Consider the following 22,665-nt stretch of genomic DNA (forward strand, 5'->3'; position numbering starts at 1 on the left):
TCCCTCTTTTTTTGAATCTTCCTGATCAACCAGCTTTGGTCAAGGCTAATTTACAGAAATCTATATTCGATGACATTGCACCTCTCACCCCGCACAGTTTTGATGTTAGGTTGCTTGTCTAGCTCTCTCTAAAGACCATTAAGTGAACAGTTCTCTTGACTCCCCCGCCTCCTGGTTGGGAGCAGGACTAGTCGGCTTCTTTTTTTTTTCACCTCAAGCTTTCCCTTCTTCATTCCTCCCCACCCCACCCCGCCCCTCCACCAGGGAGGGAAACAAACAAGACAGCAAGCGCGGCTCCAAGCGAAGCCCGAGACTGGAGGAAGAGGAGCACGAGCCCGCCTCCGCGTGGCCGCAGCCCGCGCTACCGCGCAGGCTCAGTAGCAGCGGGATTCTGAACCTGAGCAGCAGGCTGCCTCGTCTCTTCCCAGTCAGAGTACCCGTACAAGTGACTGTATAGCACTCAGCCTACTCTGCGTAATGGTACTACTGGGGCGGGGGAGGGGAGAGGAGGAGCAGAAGGGCGGAGAGAGGAGGGGAGAAAGAAGGGAGGGCCGAGGGAGGAGGGAGGGGATCGTACATACACATGCGCCGCCCGTCGGTTAGGAAGTGAGAGGGGTTGGGGAGGGGGAGGGTTTTTGTTGTAGGCTGTCAACTAAGCCGTTTCCGGGTCACGTGCACCCGTTTCCGGCGCCGAATCGTGTAGTGGCGCAACCCGCCTGTCTGGTAGCGGGGAGGGGGGGGGGGGGGGGGGGGGGGGGGGAGGAGGGGAGATCCGGGAGCCGGTTTCCCCGTTCAGCTCACCCCGCCTCCTTCCTCCAGCCCCCGCCCCGGCTCCCCCGGCTCCTCCCTTGGCCGGCCCTCGGGGCGGGGCCTCCCCCGCCCCGCTCCCCCCTTCTCACTCCCCACGCCCCGCCTGCTTGGCTCCCAGACGTTGAGGGGGCTTTTCACTTGGCGGCTGCTGCGGGCTCGGGGAGCTGCGGGCGGCCACGGAGCTTCCCTCCCCTCGGCGGCCACAGTAAGTGAGTGAGTGAGTGTGTGTGCGTGTGTTGGGGGGGGAATTCCTCGTGGGAGGGGCTGTCACGTGGAGAGGGAGGTGTCGCGCCCCCCCCCCCCCCCCCCCCCCCCCCCCCCACTCACCCCAGCAATATTCGCTTCCTTCGCGCGCGCGTGTGGGTCTGGAGCGGAGACTTCCCTGGAGTGTTTGCTCTCCTGTCCCCGTGGACCGCGCCCCTAAGGTGACCCGCGGGAGAGTGGGACGCGCGCCCCCAACTCGCCCCAGCCTTCATCCCGGAGGAGACCTGGGGAGCTGAGGCTCGACTTAATTTTGTTCCGTATGTTGCAAGGAGGGTTGTGTGTCAGGGCTGTCCGGGGCACTCCTGGCACTCCTTCCCCTAACTCCGGGGGTCCCCTCCCCGCGCCCCTACCCTTGCAACGTGGGAATTCCCCTAAGTCAGTCCTCCCTCTCCCAGCGGGCCGGCGGGCGACGGCTTGTCTCCGGCCGAAACGGACTTTTCCTGCCCAGAGAGGGAGAGGCTGGGGAACCGGGGAAGGGAGAGGGAGAGTGGGAGCTCTACTCTGGGTAGGGGTCCGGGCGCAGCGGACGAAGCGCGGCTGCCGGGGCCATTGTCTCCTCCATTCCCCTCTCCTCCTCCCTTCCTGGATATCCTAGAGCATCGTTTTTTGACTATGGGAGGAATAGGAAAACAGCTGTGACTTCAGGAGCGTTTTTATCATTAGTCTTCCAGGCAATACTGCCCCCCTCCTTAAAAAAATCCCCATTTCCTTCTTGCTATATTCATTTAAGATCACAAGCAATGGGGTGTGTATTTCATAGCGACTTGACATAACATTTTCTGAGCAAGTATAATCCCAGTTTTGCAGGGAACTTGTTTTATAGGAAGATAAGTGGTTTATTTAATGTGTTAAGTAGGAGTTCAGACGCTGGACTCCCCTCCCTTTAACTGACAGTCTACACTTTCGTCTCAATTTTGCAACATCTTAAAAAATGAAATCCATTCTCTTCCAAGTTCTGCAGCTGCTTTGAGATTTGAAAGGACGAGTTGGTCCTTTAGTTTCCGTTTGCGAAAATTACAGTATTCGTTTGCGATGTGCTTTGGGAACCATGGAAAGGTGTACAATACTTATATTATTATTAGCACAATGCTTGAGCCACAGTAAGCATTAATATATTGCAGTGAACTCCTTCCTCGTTGGTTGAAGACCTTTGAGTTCCTTGGAAAAGTATTTATATTATTCGACTAATGTTTGACTCATAGTAAGCGTTTAATAAATATGTTGCAGTACTCACTTAGAGGTGCTTTGAGATCGGTGGGAAAATATTAATATTATTAGCTCATACTTGAATCATAGCCAGCATTGATAGTTTGACTATTTGTTTATTTTATTGAATGAGATAGAATTTGGCTTAAGTCTTTAATTAATCAAGTAAGATTAGTCCAGTCAAAAATGTGTGCTATTTTTAGTTATTTATAATTTTGAAAATCATTTTTGTTAAATGGAGAAAATTTGAAAAAAAATTGCTTTAAAAATTCAACATGTTGTGAATATTAAGAAAAAATCCAGAATTATAATTGTGTATGAAATGTTAACATTACTAAAAAAAACTGGTGGGATATATTGAAAAAAATTTATATTAAATGTATTATCTCATGTATTCATTATTTCTTTAGTTGTGGTTTATGTCAAAATTTAATTAAAATAAGCTTTTCCTAAAATATTAAATTTTTAGATGGTCGAAATTTTATTTGTAGATCTTAACTAAACAAATAATCAAAAACTTTAAAAGGTAGAATTTGTATAATTTTGACTTTTATAATATAACTATGCCCCAGCTTGGCACAGTATATGTTGTTTTGAATTTTTATAAAATGAATGCAGAAATTTGATTTGAAAATTTGGTTATTCTTTCATATTTTTATTTCTGTTAAAAGTTACCAATTGAAATGTTAATTTGTCTTGAAAAGTTCCTTCCAGTTGGGACAAATCAGGTATGAGAAGGGAGAACCAGCATGTTCTATGACTACATCGAGTGTTACTAAAACCTATGTTATTTTTTGCTTTTTTTAAAGCATATCAATGGTGACAATTTCCTGCTCTATGTAATTTTTTAAAATTTTCAATTACTTTTCTGAGCTTGTGTTGCAGTACTCTGTGTGTATAAGAGAGAGGGTGACAGAAGGCTTTGTGAATGATTTATTTATTTTTTAATTTAGTGTGGGTATTATGGTAATTATCAATTTACTTTCTCTCTGTTGTATTATAATGAAGCTTGTTGAAGTTGAAAGATGCAACTTTATTTCAGTGTGTAGAACCAAAGACCTGAATTTTTTTTTTTTTTATTTTAACAGATGCAGTTTATGTTGCTTTTTAGTCGCCAGGGAAAGCTCCGACTTCAAAAATGGTATGTCCCACTATCGGACAAAGAAAAGAAAAAAATCACAAGAGAACTTGTTCAAACAGTTTTAGCCCGTAAACCCAAAATGTGCAGCTTTTTGGAATGGCGAGATCTGAAGATTGTCTACAAAAGGTATAATTTTCATTTATCAGAAAGTTGCAGTTGGAGACCAAATTTTAGTTCAAATATGAATGAAAATTAACTAATTTTGAAAGTTGACTTATTTGGATAATTATATAGGAAGACCATTTTTATAATTAGAAATGATTAAATAAAGTAGATTTTTAAGGATTAAATCTTAGATGAAGTAAATTATAATCTTCCTCCTTTGACTAAACAGATTTGAAATAACAGAAATCAGGAAATACTTTAAATAGTTGATTATTTAAAAGTAGCTTTAATGATGTATATATTTTCATTTATAAATTTAACTTTTAGAAAAAGTAAATAATTGTAACTCACACTTAAATAGCATTTTAAGAGTTGCAAAACACTTTTCCTCAACAACCCTCTAAGGTGAGTAGTACAACTATTATCTATATTATTGAGTTGATCTCTTTTGAAAAGACCTATCTTGCTCATGATTACATATAGTTATTAAATGTCTGAAGTGGGATTTGAACCTGGATCTCCTGAAACTATTAAACTATTAAATACTGTATAGTCTGAACAATTTAGAAAATTTTAGAAAATGTCATCTGGTTACTAAAAAATCCAAATAAAGGAACTTATTTGTGGCTCTAAGAAACCCAGAGTCACAAAGTTCTTCTAGACAGATAACTAAAATACTGAGCATCAAATGTGAACTGTTGTTTGTTTATTTAAAGCCTTTCAAACTTTGACTCTAACTTTTCCAAACTTATTATACATATTCTCCCTTCATATACCTTCAAGTAGGTTCATTCAAACTGGGTTTTTTGCTTTTGCTCGCATATAATATTCTGTGTGCTTTCATGCCTGTCATTTTTTCCCATTCCCCCAAATACCGGAAGTTCACACTCTTCTCATTTGTGCCTTTTGGAATTGTGTTTTTCCTAATCTGCCTGGTTACTCATGTCTCCCTCTCTGTCCCCTAATGGGGGGGGGGGGGGGGGGGGGAACTTTTATGTATTTTGTCAAGACATAGGTAGAAGCACATTGTTGCTGCCATAAAATGTTGTAAGCTCATTGAGGGCAGGAACTTTTTTGGTTTTATATTTACAGTGCTTGGCATAAAAGCATAAACGTTTGAGACTGATTTCTGTCACATAGATGTTTAAAATTCTTGTTTATTTAAAATAATTAAAACCCACTTGGTTATTAACAAAGTTAATACATCTTTTAAAATGTCAAAAATATGGTGAGAAATAACAGATGAAAATATAACAAACTGGGAAATAGATAATAGAATAATATTTACTCCATTATAATATTATATATATAATATATATTATATATACTCCATTATAGTTTCATTTAATTACATTGGAATAAAAGTAATATTTCTCAAACTGTGGAATAAAGTATTTTTTAATCTGTAGACTTTGTTTGATTTGGAACATGGACTTTTCTTCACCCTGTTTCTTTTCCTTTAATAATTTCTTTCTTATATAGCACAAATAACTTAGAAAAACATTTTGTAATATGTAAAAAAGAACTGATGAAATAAAATTATGAAATCAGAAAGGGAAAAAAGATTCTTATCTTTTTTTTTTTTAAGCATTTACGACTTCATAAAGAAGATTTCTAAACTAGTGGTAGATAAATTTAGAGGAACAGAAAACCTTATAGATATTATTTTTTAAACGTTGAAATGGATTTAGCAATTCTGTCATTTTGTAAGCAGAATTATTTTTAATATTTCTTATTAAAGAATACAATTTGAAAATGGAAGTTCATTTTCTAGTCCATCATTCTGCCTCCCAACCCGAGGTACAGATGAAGAAACTGAGCCTCCTATAAGCTATTTCTTTTTTTTTCTCTCTATACCCAGGTCTAGCATACTATATAGTTCCTTAATAAATGTTTGTAGAATTGCATTGTAGAGATTTGCTTAAGGCTACCTAACTATCATCTGTGGAGTTTTAAAGAACTCAGGTTTCTTTAATATCAATCTAATGCCCTTTCCAGATAATTTGGACTTATTAATTAGAACATTATTGTGGCTTAGAAAGAGAGCATGCAAAGAATCGAATGTGTAGCCTGGAGTGTGAAAATTCATTCAATCTTTCAAATTCACCAGATAGTGTATTGTTTCTGTGAGAAGCTTATGAAACAAGATAGACTAATAGTTGAGTCAGAGATAGTATAATATCTATTCCATGAATCTAAAAAGGCAGAACATGGGTAGATTGAAGGACTAAATAGCGAGGGGAGGGACAGAAGAACTAAACTCAGTTTCAGATTTATTACTGAACTAGCTAGCAGTTCAAACTTCTTTATCTGTATATTTTAGTTTTATATTCACTGGCCAAAAATTTCATTGAGTCACATTTCTCTCCATTCCTTACCCTCTCTTCCCTATTATCTGTTTCTGTTAATGGTACAGAAATTCAAACATTCTTGAATTGGAATACAATAGAAACAACTCTTCTCATATACATCCTTCTTTTCTCTGACACAATTCTAATTTAGGCATTCTATATCATTTACCTACACCACTGTAGCATTCCTCTGTCTTCTTATCCCTACCTCTATCCTTTATTCAGTGATTGTTTACTTTAGCTCATCTGAAATAAAACTTTAAAAACTTTAAATTTAATAATTCTCTCCTGGGAAGGTGTGAACTACCAAATATTCAGAGATCAGAGTTAATTCTCATCAAGTAATCTCTTTTGGTTATTTCTAAGTCTTATTTCTTTTACTCTATATCAGTATTCTTCATCCTGAAATTTCCTCATGTTAAGATGTTTTTAAGAAAATTTAGTTTGTATTGTGGCATTATAGAACTATCACTGTATTGAAGTTAGATCAAATTTAAATTCAAGTTATATGTCTCTAGATTATTTTATCTTGAGAATTGGCTAAGGAATTGGCTAAGTTTGTTGTTTTGATTTTCTTCAATAACAAAGATTAATGAAATAACCAGTGAGTATTGAGAACAGTTTAGCTGCACTCACCAACAGTCAGCTGATATTTAGCTGACTGTGGTGAAGTCATGTGTTTTGAATATAAGAATAGGCACTTTCAAATGTACTTAGTACCAGTAATTAGTGCTTAATCTACAGTGCTAAAAATATTCAACAATACTTTTTTTTCCCCTTTTGTATTACTGATTTTATTTCAGGTTTAGATTAACAAATATATGACCTAAATGAATGGAATGAATTAATTTTTTTAAGACATCAAAGACCAAGAAATTATTCTTTTTGAGTTTATCTTCAGTTTCTTTCCCATAAATCATTGTGTCCATTTTTGTGTTTTTCTTTCATTATATTTTCTTTATGTCATTTTGAATTTATTTGTCATTGTATCCCCCATATTAGTAAATGCCTGTTGATCAATGTTTTAATTTTTTGCTGTGTTGAACAAACATGTTTTCTCTCCTGTATCCTGAAATTATGTGGATTCTCATGACCCTAATACCTACATATTCAGAAGTATATTGTAGAATGTCATCAGTTCCAGGGCTTTTTAGTAATTTGGAAAAGTCAGCATCTATATAGTATTATGGCATTGCTATGTTGGTAATCTGGAACATTTCCATAGTACTTATAACCACTCTGGGAAAAAAAGTGGTACAGCTGTTATTCCCATCACACAGATTAGAACACTCATGCTTTGGGAAATGTAACTCAAGCACAGATATCTGGACTGGCATCTAGATTTTGGCTATTTAGGCACAAGGCTTTTTTCATGTTTCCTAAAATATTATATATCAGTTCAGTAATCATTATTCACATTTACAAAAATATTCATAATTTGTTTTCTGTAGAGACCCAAAACTTTGGAGAAGTATACTTGAAACAAAGTGTTAACTCAGTGGAATTGATGAGATGATTGTTCTCTAGTTCACTTATATACTTAGTACTTAGTATGGCGATATAATGGCTCTCTAAGTTCATATGTAATCAGTATGCTGTAATGATGTAATTACAGTAAGGTATATAAGGGCCAACTAAGACTGGAAGATAGACATTCTATCTTTGACCAACCTCATGGTGGCTCTTATGCCTCCTACTAAGATCAAGACTGGGCCAGAATAAAGAATCTAGACTCTGTTCTTGACCATTCTCATGTTTACCCTGCTAAGACCTTCAAGGCCCGTCTAAAGGACCTCCAGAAAGCTAGCCCTCCAGAAAGCTAGCCCAGACATTACAGTTTTCCTCATAACTGTACATTTCTTTCCATCTGGATAAGGAAATAAAGTTAGAGAGGTTAAGTGACTTTTTTATGGTGACATGGTAAGTCTTTGGAGTCTAGACTGAAAAAGTCTGGAAAGACCTGAAAAATTCAGATCTCCAATTATGCATCAAGTGTATGCTTCTATACACTACTATGTTTCTTGGCTAAAGAATTACATAAATTCAACTAAGAAAATTTGTCTCCTAGTATTACTTAGATTAAAATGAAAAGCTTGGTTTTTAGGAGACAAATTTGCCTCCTAAATTGGGTCATCATGACAAATATTTCTATCAATAGCATTTTTTTTTGTAAAACTACTCTTTTGTGTTTGAAATCTTACTATTAATTTTATTTATTTTCTCTTCTTCACTTCCTACATTCAGTCATTAACATTAACATTAACATCATACATTAACAGATCTTACCACAATTCTGCCTTTGCAATATATGTCTTTTTAATAGAAATAGCATTAAAGAAGTTACTCATTTGCTTTGTTGTTGCCCTTTAAGGACCCTAGAAACTGTGAGCTCTGGGAGAACAGAGTCTGTCTTGCTTTAATGTTTGTATTTCTGGTGCTTAGCAGGGTTCTTTACACATAGTAAGTAATAAATGCTTTTTCATTCAATAATGCTGCCATTAACTAAGTTTGGATCTTTATCTTTGCCAGCCTGAAGTGATAACTTCCTAACTGGTCTTTTCCTCTCTGTTCTGGTGGCATTGTAAGGAGTGGATGGGTAGATGGATGGGGAGGAGGGAGAGGAGAGAGGGAAGAGAGGGGAGAGAGGGGAAAGAAGGGAAAGAGGAGAGAGAGGAGTCAGAGAAGAAAGAGAAAGAGAGAATCATCAGTATGCATAAATTTAATAATGCTAGTCTTCCCCAAACCATTTCAGTGGTCACTTATTGTCTACCTAATAAAATTCAATCTCTTTCCTGAAATTGCTACCTTTCTTGCTAGTCTTCCTATTATGGTCCAGCCAGCCAGCCAAAAATAAGACTACTTGATTTTCTCCATACATACATTCTTATACCTCCCCTCTGCTTCTCTGTCTTATACCTAAAGTATCCTTTCATCTAGCTCTATTTGTTGAATACTATCCTTTAAATCTATCTCAAATGGCAAATTTATGAGACCTTCCTTCATTTAATTAATTAATATTGGTCTCTCTCCACCCTAGATTTCACATAAGATCATTTGCTTATCTTTAACATTTATCCAGTGTTATTTTACCATATAGGCATTTGTAGGTTTTACTAACCTTTAAAGGCAGAAATAGCGTAGACTAGGTCTGACTGAGGACTGGAATGAAATATAACATTTAATCTAGCACTTAATATAAAGAATTTATTTAGCTGTAATGTGGAAAAGGCTATTCAATAAGCATACAGCATGAAATGTCTCAGGTATATTTCCGGGCTTCTGTGTTGGCTATGCTAGTACACTGGTCAAAGCTTGAGGAAGGAGCTCTTGACTCCTCATTTTGGTTCTTGTACTTAGGCCACCAGGAAGCTGCCTCAGCAGCCAAGGCCTTAGTCAATTAAGTCTCACAGATGATTTCCATACCGTTTAAGGAAAAGTTAATCTAGAGCTTTAGAATATTGCTCTTACCACATCTTATTCCTTGTTGATAAAATCTTAAGGATCTTCTAGATAGCCTTTTGCCACTTACATATCTTTAGGACTATTGCTGGACATCCCTAAGCTTGAAGATGAAGAAAATAACACTGGAGAAAGAAAACAGAAACAAACATGGGGATAGCAAAAAATACCACAGAAAATACGAGGACATCACAGAGACTGAAGATCAGAAATCCTTTCCCTCAGAAAGACAAAGTTTCCTTAATGATCTGGTCCATGTGGACCACATGGTGAATGATACCAGATCTTTTCAGTTTTGATAGTATTCACTCTATCACTAGCTATGTGCCACTGTCTGTGTTAATATTTACTTCTTCTAGGCACTAAGATATCAATGTTTTTCCATGTGTTCAGTGTCTTGGTAACCCTTATGTTGAGTTCTGAGTGCTATCCCTCAGTGCTGAGGCCTATAACAGAGTATGAGTGCTGACATCGCTGGGGCCTAAGTGCTCTTATCCTCTCTCATCCTCTGTTAACCAAGCCCTATTGCTATGAGTTTCTTTTAGGACCTCAGTTAACTTCCAAAACATGTGCCCCAGCTGCCATACACAAGTAGTTGCCATTCTTTTAAGGGAAGGAGAGGACACCTGGGACCTTTGCTAGAATCTACACCACAAAGACTTAAATTCCAAGCAAAAAAAGTTAAAATTCACAGGAACTAAGGCAGAAGCTGTTTATTCTTTTAAGATTGTTATTTCCCTCTCCTAAACAATTCACTTCAGGTTTATTGCACATTTGTCCCCACCACCAATACTAGAAGTCTTTGGGGTTCTGAGGTAGTTCAGGCATTGTCTTTCAAGTACTTCTCCCAGTTTTTTGCCTTAAAAAGTCCCCTCAAAATCTCCTAGCATAATTCTAAAAGATTTCCCAGACACCATATAAAAAGATTTTAAATAGTTCCTTCAACATAATTCCTTTTTTTTTGGGGGGGGGGGGCGATCAGGATTAGGTGACTTAAGGTCACACAACTAGGAAGTGTTAAATATCTGAGGCCAGCTTTAGACTCAAGTCCTGAATTCAGGGCTGGTGTTCTATCCACTGCACCATCTAGCTGCTCCCCCACCCCAGCATAATTCTTAAGTCCAAAATTTTCACCTACGGGGAACCCACACCTACCACAGTTGGTCTTGGAGATCACTGTCACCCTGAAATTTAAAAATTAAGGAAGTTCAACAAATGGCACTTTACAACATTTATTATCTTCAAGGCATCATTAAAGACACCAGAGTACATGTATACATCTGTTTCTAGTTGAAGACTCACAGTTGATTTTCTGATCCTTTCTAGTCAATGTAGATCTTTCATAATATATAGCTAGAAGAGCTGCCACAAGCATGAAAGCCACAGATTGCAGGACTTCCACTCACCTCCACTCAAGGCTCACTTTTGCATTGTCCTTCCTCTATTCCAAATCTAATCTACCTGTTATTGCCAAAGTCTAGGTTGAATCTTAATCAGACTGCCCTGATGGTTCAGATGTGAGATTGGAACCTGAAATACTTGTAGACTATCTAGCAATTAACAAAAATTGTACTTAGCCGTGGCACAGAAAGAATATTCAGCAAGGACACATACTAACTTTACTTTGGACATACTGAGACTGTGTGTATAAGTATGCACGTGCATTCCACACATACATGTTTGTATACATATATGTTGATATGTATGTATGTATAGATACATATGGGGGAATGTGAGTGGGTATAAATATATGTATATCTCTTCATTTGGGGATAGCTGCTACTACATCTTTGTAGAAAGAATCATTAAAAAATGCCATTAGTTTTTTGTTCTGATTTAGAGCTGGAAAATTTTAAGACCCAGAAGAAAGGTTATAAGTGACTTAATTAAATTACTAAGTTTTAAAGTCAGAATTTAAATTCAAGTCTTACTGAATCCAAATCCTTTTTCCTTTCTAAGTAGATAGTTGCCTCTGGTCTACTCAGGAGAATATTTTATCCAGATCAGAAAGTTGCTTGAAGTTCTCACTGATTCTCTTCTTCCCTACTCCCCCCTCTCCCTTCCATCCTACAAAGAAAAAAAAAGTAAAAAATATTTTATTCTATTCTTGATATTTCTGATACTACATATGCACATTTTAACTTTCTATGTACTTAGCACATTTAAATTTATTTATGTGTATTTATCTCTTCTGTTTTATTGTAAATTTCTTGCAGACAAGAGTCATGTCTTAAACATTCCCCATAGAGAACCTAGAACACAAAGTCTTGACAGTTATAAATATTTAATTGGATTGGATCACTAAAACAGTAAAGTTGAATTTACAAAAACATAGGGTTTTGAGTGGAAAAGGAGCTTTAAAAATTATCAAAATTTAAGGAAGTTGAGGTCCAGAAAGATTGAGGCTTTCCTAGAAGATGTAAAAATAAAAGTACCACAAGATTAAAGATATTACACTGGAACAGACCTCAGAGACCATCTGGCTCTATATTCTCATTTTACAAATGAGGAACAGTGACCCAGAGAGATAAAATTGTGGAAGGTCAATTCTGAATTTTTCACTCAAAGGGGAAGAATGTCACTACATTATGCCATCTCAAAAAAGGAATGATTTCTGCAGTCCTAGTGGATCTGGAACCCAGACTATAATAGTGGGACACAGAGAATGTTCCACCAAGACAAGTATCTACTGCAATTGGGGATCATAGGAACTCTCTTGGTCCCAGATATGATGGAAAATACCTAGATTTTTGTTTATGTGCCTATGAATTCTATTGAATTTTATTAAGACTTTACTTTAGTGTAGACCTGGAAAATAGTCTAAATAAATCTGATATAGTCTGTTCAAATGTTCTGAAGTTCCATTCAGAAGCTAAAAATCTCCCATGTATCTGAGTAGTATACCTAAGTATAACTGCTATAATAAAAGTTGACCCCAGTTTGACGTCATATGTGGCATCTTATTTTAGGATTAAATTTAGAATGTTCATTTAAAAAACAACAACTTGTTTTGTTTCTCATGAAATTTTTCCAGCTTCTTCCTGATTTAAAAATTTTTTTTTTGCTGGTTACAAACAGACTGTTATTGATAATGCCCCAAGTGACAATCCCTTTATAGAATTTTAAACAGACTGAATATTTAGATTTAATTAAACATATTTTTCTTTCTTTTGCTTTGATTTGCTTATGCTAGCAAATTCTGGGTAATTTGCATCAATAAAACTGACAAAATTTACTTTTAGCTATATGTTTGAAATGGGACAAGAAACATAGTAGATATTCATACCAAAAAAGCATACTATAATAGTAAAGTACTACTGGTTCTTTGAAGTTTCATTTAAAATGAATGGATTTTATACACATGCTTTGGTTATTTTTCTGATTCATGTATCCTGAATTGATAAACATTAATCAGGAAGTTAAAAGTTAAATTCTTTTTAAAAAAAAAAGTTGAGAGAAACCTTATAAATATGATCTGTTTTAGTATTGAATACTGATGGCATATAACAAAATATTTATTGTCTGAAGACATTCTCTTGATGTTTATGTTATTATAGATATGCTAGCCTGTATTTCTGCTGTGCTATTGAAGATCAGGACAACGAACTAATTACCCTGGAAATAATTCATCGTTATGTTGAACTTCTTGACAAATATTTTGGCAGTGTGAGTAGTAATTTTTTGAAAAATAAGATCCCTTATTTCTACTCTTATATATCATTCTTTTATTTTAGAATAAGCATTTTATTCTATTTTAAAATAGTGATATGATTAGGTATCAAAGAATTTAGCCAGAGCATTGTGATTTCAATTTAATAAAGCTTTTTTAATTCTTGTACTAGGGAAGAGTCAGACTACATATTGACTAGATACTATTACTAAAGTTTTAATGATTTCTAGTTTTTTGAAAGTACAGAAAAACTAAATATGGGTTGTGTAAACTTAGGAAACAGAATACTTGAAGAGCAAACACAAAGTTAGGTGACTAATAAAGGTATAGTTAATAGGGCATGGTGACCAAGTTATTATCAAAGCATTTTGGAACAAATACTGCCAGTTGAGCATGCCCTGCGTTAAGATAACTAGTTTCTCATGGGAAAGAAAATGCTCCATCCTTCTAAGATAAAGATATGAGGACTACTCATAGGCCTTTGTTATAATATCAGGTTCTTTATTAAGTATCACAAAATAGGACAAACCTAGAAATGGTATTTCACAGCAGAAAGGAAGGAATGATTTTTGTTGATTGGCCTTACTTTTAAAATCACACTTATGAAAAGATGGTTTAAAATTCTGTAATAGAAAGGAATTTTAACAACAAACACTTTAGTATTGGATTAATTAGGGAATTTGGATTTTTGTTAGTACTTATAATCTATTACTTAGGGTTAGTGTTAGTTAAATTCATGTCAATGTTAGTTAAATTCATGTCAGTGAAGGAGTCTATCGTCATACTATTTGTATTTGGGAGATTGTAGATTAGGGTTTTTTTCCTTGAAATATTTTTAAAATTGTGTTACTGCAAATGTGAAAAGTTGAACTTGTTAAAAATCAATTGTATTTTGTTGGCAATAATTATTATTTTTTTTTTTAGAAAGGATGGGATTAATTTGATATCATAGAAGTAGGCATTGCAGATGTCCTTAGTTTATAAATTTTTTCTTGACTTTAGAAATGAAGGGAACAAATCTTATTTACCTAAGTGTTAAAATGCATTTATTTTATATTTCAGGTGTGTGAACTTGATATCATCTTTAATTTTGAGAAAGCTTATTTTATTTTGGATGAATTTCTTTTGGGAGGAGAAGTTCAGGAAACATCTAAGAAAAATGTACTTAAAGCCATTGAACAGGCAGATCTGCTCCAAGAGGTAAGTAAGCACAGTGATTCTCCCAGCATTGAAGCATGGTGACCATTGCTCCTGCTAGAAAAGGCTCTTCTATCCTAAACAGTTTTAAGAGTTCTTAGCATGCTTAGCATGTGGCATACATGTATTTTATATGTAATATGTATACAATTAACTCATTCATTTTTGTGGATGACTCACTATGTAGACTAAACTAGCCTTCAGGCTTCCCCATGCTCTTATTGTACTTTTAGTTTTAGAACCATAGGCAATAGATCTCAGCCTATGTGTTGCCAAATATTCAAGGTAAATCTGTTTTAGAACTCTCCATTGTTTGTTAAGATTATTCTTTTCCATTAACAATGGTTGAGTTAATTGTACCATGCTGACCTTTCATTTCTTTTGTATTTTTACTTCCCATGTATGTGTAAATGCATTTTAGTTCATGGTGTCCTTGTGCTTTATAAAGGGTAATTTTTAAAAGGCTAATAATCCCATAGTTTTTTGTTACTGACATAGGGATTTTATTTTTATTTTTAAGTGCTTTATGCAAGCTACTTACACTTTTCTGTGATTTTTAAAGATGTTGAGGGAGTTAATTTTTAACAATTTGCTAGTAATTCCATGTTGTGCTAAATAAACAATATATCTAAATTCCTACTTTTAACTTCCTTACCTCCTTTTTATTTACCATAATTCTTTGTTTTAGTTCATATTTGATGCATGTGTTTTTATTGTTTGATTTCTGAAGTTCAGAAGTTAAGACTCTTTAAAGGGTCAATGGGTATGGTTCATATGACCTTTCCTGAAGTTCATTGTAATTTTTGCATTATAACATAGAAACTATACTTAAATAGTAGTTAAGACTTCTGTAGTTCATGAAATTTTTTTTAAAGGCTTGGAAGATATGCAAAGTATAAAAAAATGTTTTAAAAGAAACTACTTTCTGTTATTCCGTTAAATAATTTTTTGGAATGTCATAGTGTCTTTTTGAAGTGGCTTATAATTTTTGAGTTCTTATTCTTAAAATGAGAGAATTAAAGATTTAAAACTGTAAGGAACCAAAAAAAATCATCCAGTCTAAGTCCCTCATTTTACAGATTAAAAATTACAGAGTAAACTGAAGCCCAAAGAGATCAAATGCATTGGCCAAGAACACACAGAGCACTTGTAGGAGTATCTTTTAGAATTTAAGCATTTTACATAATTCTTTTTAGATAATTTTTTTATTGTTAGAGAAAATTCTACAGCATATTTATATTTTTACAAAATTTTTACTTGTTCATAATGACCAAGCTAAGGAAATGATTGTTGAATAAAGAAAGGTAAAATATCTTATATTGTTTAAATTCTGCTTTCTTAAATTTTGATCACTATCATTAAAAAAAAAGAAAAATGTTTTCTTGTTTTCTTTCTACAGCAGTTACTGAGTTATTGTGAAAATTTAAAATATCAACTAGATTTGAATCAATTGCCACATAAACATAACTAACATTTTCTACAAAAGCAAAACAGCTTAGTTTCTACTCTCATAATTGCAGATATTATGAACAGAGGAATTTGATCCCTTAGAAACTTTAATCTTTTAAGGTTACTTTTTTTGGTTAAATTTACAATGTGCCCATAGTTATCTATGATTACAATTGTTATTAAATTTTTTTTATAATGGTAATACAGTATAATTTTACATTATTTATGAAATGATTTTTATGATTAGCACATAGCATATACAATACACATCATTATTTTAAAACCTAAACATTTGCCATTAAAAGTTCTATAGCTACATACTAAATTCTCTCATTAGAACTTAGTAATCTTTTATGTGCTTTCTTTTTTACTCCTGTATTTCCTTTGATTGAAATATATATTAGTATTTATAATAAGAACTATTTTTCTAATTTTTCATCATTTCTTTGTTGTTTCTAAGTAAAAGTGAATTATTCTGTTTAGGTAGCTATTTTTATAACTCAATTTTCTCCCATTTCAGAATCTGTGAATGATTCTATTAACATCTGTTTTCTTGTTTACAGATTCAGAAATTATTTGTTTAAAATATTTTTTCAGCCATTTAAGTTCACTTTTTAATTATGAATTCTTCTAGAATAGAATGCTCAATACACTAACCTCTCCTTGAGAGATGCATGTGTTGCGGTTTTTTTTAAATCCCAAAGGAAGGTATTACTATGGAAACATTTTAAATTTAAACAATATCTTTTAAAAACTTGCTTTGTAATGCCAAATCTTTTTTAAGTAAATCATAAATAGAATTGGTTTCTTTTAATTAAATTGTTTCATAATCTTTAGGTGAGGAAAGCTTAAAGTTCAAAATTGGAAATGAAAAAATATATTTTAGCTAAATTCCCTAATTCTCCAATCCATTGTACAAGCTTTTGAAACTTAGAGCCTGTTGTTTAGCTTTAAATGCCTTTAAAAGTGCACATTTTCATCTAGAGTAGGGGAGTAGGGAATAAAATCTTTTGCTAAGGCAATACAGGCAGTAATGAGCTTAAAGTTTAGGTACTAAGTTGATAATTTTGTACGGTCCTTTAAATGACGTTATAAATATCCAAATAGTCTTTGGCAGAAAAAAAGATTCCCCACCCTGATCTAGAGTCACGCAGAAGCTATATTATATTAACAGTTTTATAGAGATGAAATGCTTTTATTCAATAGTTAGTAGGTTTTTAATAGGATTATATAATGAGAAAAAGACAGCACATGTTAAAAATTAAATTCTCTTACTGTGGTTATTCAGAAATTATTTATGCTGTTGTAGATTCTGCTGTACTTTCTTAAAGGACAGTATCTTTAGCATGTTTCCCAGGTTGTTTAACCAAAATGCCCTCAGTTCCAAAATCTTTTGGAGATAATTTGACAATTAGCAGACATATTACTTTTTTCTTATGAAGAAAATACAGTAATTGTCTCATCATAAGTACCTTGATAGACATAACGTTGTTCTTTGTTTTCTAATTTTTAGTGTGTTATCCTGGTATTACTTGGTTTGTTAGCCCAAGTTTTTAATAGGAAAAAAATCTTTAAATAACAATTTTAAAACATTCTTGTTAGATGCAGTTATTCCCTGAATCGATACCATCTTTAGTATCTTCCTACTTTTAGTTTGGGGAATAGAATTCTTAGAGTCTGCATACATTCCAAAAAAGTTTCAAGTAGTAGAAAAGTTAAGGTAAGATGTAATCTTTCATCTATCACTTTTCAGCTTGGTTAAGTGTTTCTATTGATTGATTTAATGATATTTTGATATACTTCAGATATAAAATTTTAAAATAAACATTGATTTTTGTGGTGTCTGACCATTGATAAGATTTTTTTTTTGTATTTTTTTATGTGAAGCCAGTCTTTTTATCTGTACAGATCAATTTTAAAAACTTGAAAAGTTAAAAAAGATTTTCTTTTTCAGGTAATTAATAGTTATCAGTTTTTATAAGACAGCTAATGAATGGGTAGAATAAATTTTTCTCTTAAGATATACATTGTCAGGAATAAGACAAATATATCTTAAACTATGTTTTTACCCAAGTAGTATCTAGTGATTAGTATGTCTGATACATTTATTTTTATACAGGTCCAAATAAACAAGATTTGATTGAAACAAAAGTTAAAAGATAAATTATTTGTAAACTGGACTATGTATTTTATTATTCTAATATATTGTTATAAAATTAGGTAATGTCATTTAGGGCAAGGCCTACAAATCAGTCCAAATAATTAAAGTTTTAATATTTAATTGTTGGATATATAGAAGATAATTTGTTAATATGCCATTGGCATTAAATTTTATTAAAAGTAATAAAAAGTTAAGAAATATAAGTTAGGAATGCTGAATTAATATTCTGTTGTCATACTTTAAATATATTCCTTCTAAAAAGTGTATTACATAGCTAATATAATAAATCTTCTTTCCCATTATCACCAATATTAAAATACCTTAGTTAAAATTAGATTTGAAGGTGGAATTATGATGGGATAGAGGGAGGGTGGGTTAAACATTAGAATTCCTACCTTATCTATGATGACAAAAACACAAAGAATACACATATTTTTCAGTTAGGTACTTAACCATTTTTCTCTACTGCTTAATTTTGTAGAACCAGAATGAAGACTGGGGAGGTTTGTCTGACGATATCTTATGATTAAGAACAATATAAGACCTTAGTTTCCCTTCACCCCCACCCTAATTATTGGTAATTACTAAATTTACCATTTTGGTGGCATGGATAAAATGAGGTGCTATGCAAAGATTGTTGCACGTGAAATGAATTCAAGTTCTTGCTTGATAAAGTGAAGGCAAAGCAGTAATTTTATTATGGGTGATGGGCTTAAAACCCTCTGCAGTATTTGCATGATGGTATTTAAAGAGTGCTTTGGGGTGTGTTTTTTAAACCCTTTCCTTTTCATACTAACAGCATCAATTTGAAGTTTGGTGGGTTTTTTATTTTAATTTTCAGCTTTGCTTTTGATAATATTTCTTATGAAAGTAGTTTATAGAAAATAAGGAAAACAAATATTAAATTGGGAATTTGTTGCATCTTTTCAAGATGACCTGTGTTTATATAAAACTATTATTGAGTATGTTGTTGTTAGCATACTACTTTTAAGAGATGAAGGCCTATAGGCAAGCGATTTATTTTAAAACTGTATGCTGCATGATAGAATAGATTAATATTTGCATCTATAACATATCAACATATTTGTAGAGGGAATGATTATGGAAAATATAGTAGTGCTTCAAAAAGCAAAGGTAAGAATCTTTGGAGAAAAGTTTTTAATGGAAATTTTGTAATTTACTAAAAAATATTAAGTATTTTATGAATTATTTCTATACAATGTTTATTGTGGTTTTTCAAATAAAAATACCATATTGCCAAGGTAATAATTTGGATTGGCAATATGGATTGCAAAATATTCTTAAATATAGTAATGTAAGTTTCAATTGCATTATCATTAACGTCAGCTGAAAGTTTAAAGTGTTTTCTGCAAATATCTCTTATAGTTGGCATTAGTCTTTATCCCATATTACAAAGCATTTTCCTTACAACAAAGAAAATATTTAAACCAAACGAAGTAGTAGTGTCCCTATTTTACACATGTGAAAACTACAGTTCAGAAAAGTTATTCTCCTCTCATTTCCCTTCCATTTGAATGATTTAAAAGAAAAACACTTCATAACAAATTCACAGTCAAAGAAAAAAAAGTTACTACATTGCCCATGTCCAAAAATGTATGTTCCATTCTACATAGTAAAGTCTAACACACCTCTAACAGGAAGTAGTGTGCTTCACCTTTGGTGTTTGTAATCGTAATTTGTAAAAGTTTTCAGAGTTGCTTTTCTTTATTTTTTAAAGACAATAAATATCTTCATTATCACTGTATAAATTATTATTTCTGTTCAGTTTACTATGCATTAATTCATAGAGATTTTCTCAATTTCCTGTGAAACGGTCCTTTTTGTGATTTGTAATTTTTATAGGAAAAAAAAGTGATTTCTACACTTAATAAAACAGCAGCTACAGTAAGAATACCAGCATCATTTGTTTTTAATCTATGACTTAGACTCTCAGTATAGATTCATTTCAACTCTTCTTATTCATAATTAAGATGATATAGCAGCAAACACAATCTAGCTCCATTTTTTGAATGAAACAAAACAGGTGCTAAAGGAAAAAATCAGAGTAAGTAAAGGGGCAAAGACTTTTGGTTGAAGCTCAAGGAAATTAGATACTGTACTTAAAAATAGGTGTTAAAGAAACATTGATCAGAGTGGGGGAAGAGGAAACAAGATAAATCAAAAAGCCTAAAAAGGCGTTGGATACAAAACTACAACTATTATATAGTAGTAACTATAGCTGCCATCAAATTTGTACCACAGGGACAAAAGTGAACGTGCCTCAGACAGCATGTATAGAAGAACAAAAGTATATTCCTAAGAAAACTTACTGTTCATTTTGAACATGCTTTTAAGAAATTTATTACATAATGCTTAAGATTTGATACCTATGTGTATATATACCTAAGTAGAAAGATCAGCATCGTTTAATAAAATGTCTTATTGATCATATTTCATTTTTTTAATCTTTGTATATTTACTTATTATACATCTAAATATTTACGTAGTGTCCTTTTACTAGCTCCATTTCTTTTGATGGCTAAGAAAAGATTAAGCTGAGTCCAATAAATTGAAATTGTGACAATACCCCCCCCCCCAATTAAATTAAACTTTTTTGTTTCAGGTATCTTTTTCTAGACATGACAAACTGGGACTACTGCTTAATCCATTTGCTTTCCAAAGCTATTTAGGATTTTATTACATTATTTTCAGTGTGTTTTACATATATTTAAATGTAATTTATTGTAAAGGTGTTCCTAATAGAAAATAAAGTGAATGTGATATAAAACCTCACCCTATGATATAGTTAAAATTGGCTTCTAAGTCAACTTGTGTTTATTATATTAATACTTTTTCCTTTTTTGAAATTAAAGACAAGATCTATTGCCCAGTATATCATTTCAGTGCTTTGTCAAAGTTTTTGAGCAGGGCTTGGAAAAGAGTATGTTGGTTTTTGAATCAGAATACCTGGGTTTTATTTGTAACTCTGCTCTAATTGGGCAAGTCGTTAAAGAATGCCTATTAGCTAAGCTATGATAGACAATTTGATGGACAACTTATAGAGTTTATCCATGGTGGGGGAAGAAGTAATCTGTTTATAACAGACACAGAAAATGAATTCTTGAAAGGAATACTCCTGTCTTTAAGGTTATAAATCCATGGTAGCCTTCTGGGAGAGATATGGTGATCTAGCTAATTCAGTGGATACGAAGTTAAATCTGAAGTAAGGAAGATCTGAGCTCCAACCTGTGACTCTGAACAAATCATTTAACCTTTGTATGCGTCCTTCCTTATCTGTAAAATGAGGATGGTAATATTATCTACCTCCCAGGGTTGAAGCAAAGTTAAAATATAACTCCATTTGTTGATCACTTTTTCTTTTACTCTCTCTCCCCATCACTGGCTAACCACTGTCATATCCAAAATGCTCTTACCTCCTGATTTCCTGGCTTTTTTCAAGTACCAATTAAAATCTCTCCTTTAGGAAGCCTTTCCTAATTCCCCTCCCTCTTAATTCTAATGTCGACTCTATTAATTCCTTTTTATCTTGTATGCTGTTTTTTCGTGCCCATTAGACTATGAGCTCTTCTGGTGTAGGAACTGCCCCTTTTCTCTTCCTTTATTTCACTATTACCTGATGCTATGCACAAAGGAATGTTAATTTTGATCCCTGAAACTTCACTTGATATCCTGCGATTTACAGGCTTGGATCATACCTTAAACCCAAATCACTCTAGTTCTCATTGACTGACCAACTATAGGTTCCAAGCCAGGCCCCAGTTGTGAATATTAAATAGCAATTGTTTTTCTTTTGGCCAGAAACCAGAAGTATCTTCCCCTCCTGGACTGAAAACAGGCCATTCTCCCGTTCATTTCTTATCTAGTTTTAATCCTTGATTAGGTGTTGTCTTGGCCATACTAAAACCTATTAAAGACCTTAGTTTAAAAAGTCTAGGGTCTCCCATTGCATCTATATTTGGCATCAAAGATGGCAGAAAGTGAACCAGATCCCCTTGCACAGTCCTCTCTTTATTTAAATCCTTTTCACTTGCATGTCATGGCATCACCTCCCTGATGTCATGGTCCTTTTTGTGAACAAAGAACAAACAAGAAGAAGTGTTTAGCATAGTGCCTGGCTCAAGTATTCAATACTTTTTTTTTTTTTTTTTTTTGACTGCCTGGACCCAACTTTTAGATGTGAAGCACTTTAAAAAAAAAAAAAAAAAAAAAAAAGTGAGCCTTTGAAGGATTAAACAGACTTGCAAAACCTTAAAAACATAGAGCCTAGGTATCAGATAGAATCATAAGATATTGATTGAGAGCTAGAAGGGACCTTACCTATCTAATTCAGTATAACAGGTGAGGAAACTGAGACCCAGAGAAATTAAGTTTGCCCAAGATCACAGAGGTACTAATAAAAGAGCCAGAATCTGATCATATGTCTTCTGGCCCCAAATCTAGCAAATTTTCTTCTGCACTATGCTGATTACCAAGACAGGGCAAGAGTAGATTTGGGAAGAAGTACTGTGGGGAAATAGAAGCCCTTTTGAAAGGAGGTAGCCAGATCTAAGCTAGGGAACAGTGGATTCAGGATCTGTGTTTGAATTTCAGTTTTGCTATTTATAAAACACATTTTATAAAATTTTACAAAATACGTTTTATTTTATCACCTGTTACCTTGGGCAGGTCAGTAAATTTCTGTGGGCCTTAATTTCTTCATTTATAAAATGTAATAATTGAATTAGATATAAAATGTGGTGGTTGAACTAGATGACTTCTTAGTCCCTACTTCTAGATTTGAATCTATTTATATTTGATCTTAAAAATTGACACTACTCAACAATAAATAAAC

At 33.9% G+C, this 22,665-nt stretch overlaps 1 protein-coding gene across 7 annotated transcripts in view; it reads left to right on the forward strand.

Annotated features, from left to right (window-relative positions):
• The first annotated feature begins 361 nt into the window (after positions 1-361).
• AP1S2 (adaptor related protein complex 1 subunit sigma 2) overlaps positions 362-22,665 on the forward strand; it is a 31,702-nt gene continuing 9,398 nt past the window's right edge. For 2 of the 7 annotated variants that reach the window (XM_031958954.1, XM_031958960.1), the window contains exons 1-4: positions 362-480; positions 3,369-3,547; positions 12,894-13,002; positions 14,069-14,206. In XM_031958954.1, the coding sequence (XP_031814814.1) occupies positions 478-480; positions 3,369-3,547; positions 12,894-13,002; positions 14,069-14,206 (429 nt within the window). In that variant the 5' untranslated portion in view covers positions 362-477. Of the gene's footprint in view, positions 481-881; positions 1,020-1,134; positions 1,236-3,368; positions 3,548-12,893; positions 13,003-14,068; positions 14,207-18,294; positions 18,978-22,665 lie in introns of those variants that run through there. The other 5 variants (XM_031958959.1, XM_031958958.1, XM_031958957.1 and 2 more) reach the window with 5 other exon arrangements.

This window comes from Sarcophilus harrisii, chromosome 3 (assembly GCF_902635505.1).
Source record: "Sarcophilus harrisii chromosome 3, mSarHar1.11, whole genome shotgun sequence".
NCBI lineage: Eukaryota > Metazoa > Chordata > Mammalia > Dasyuromorphia > Dasyuridae > Sarcophilus > Sarcophilus harrisii.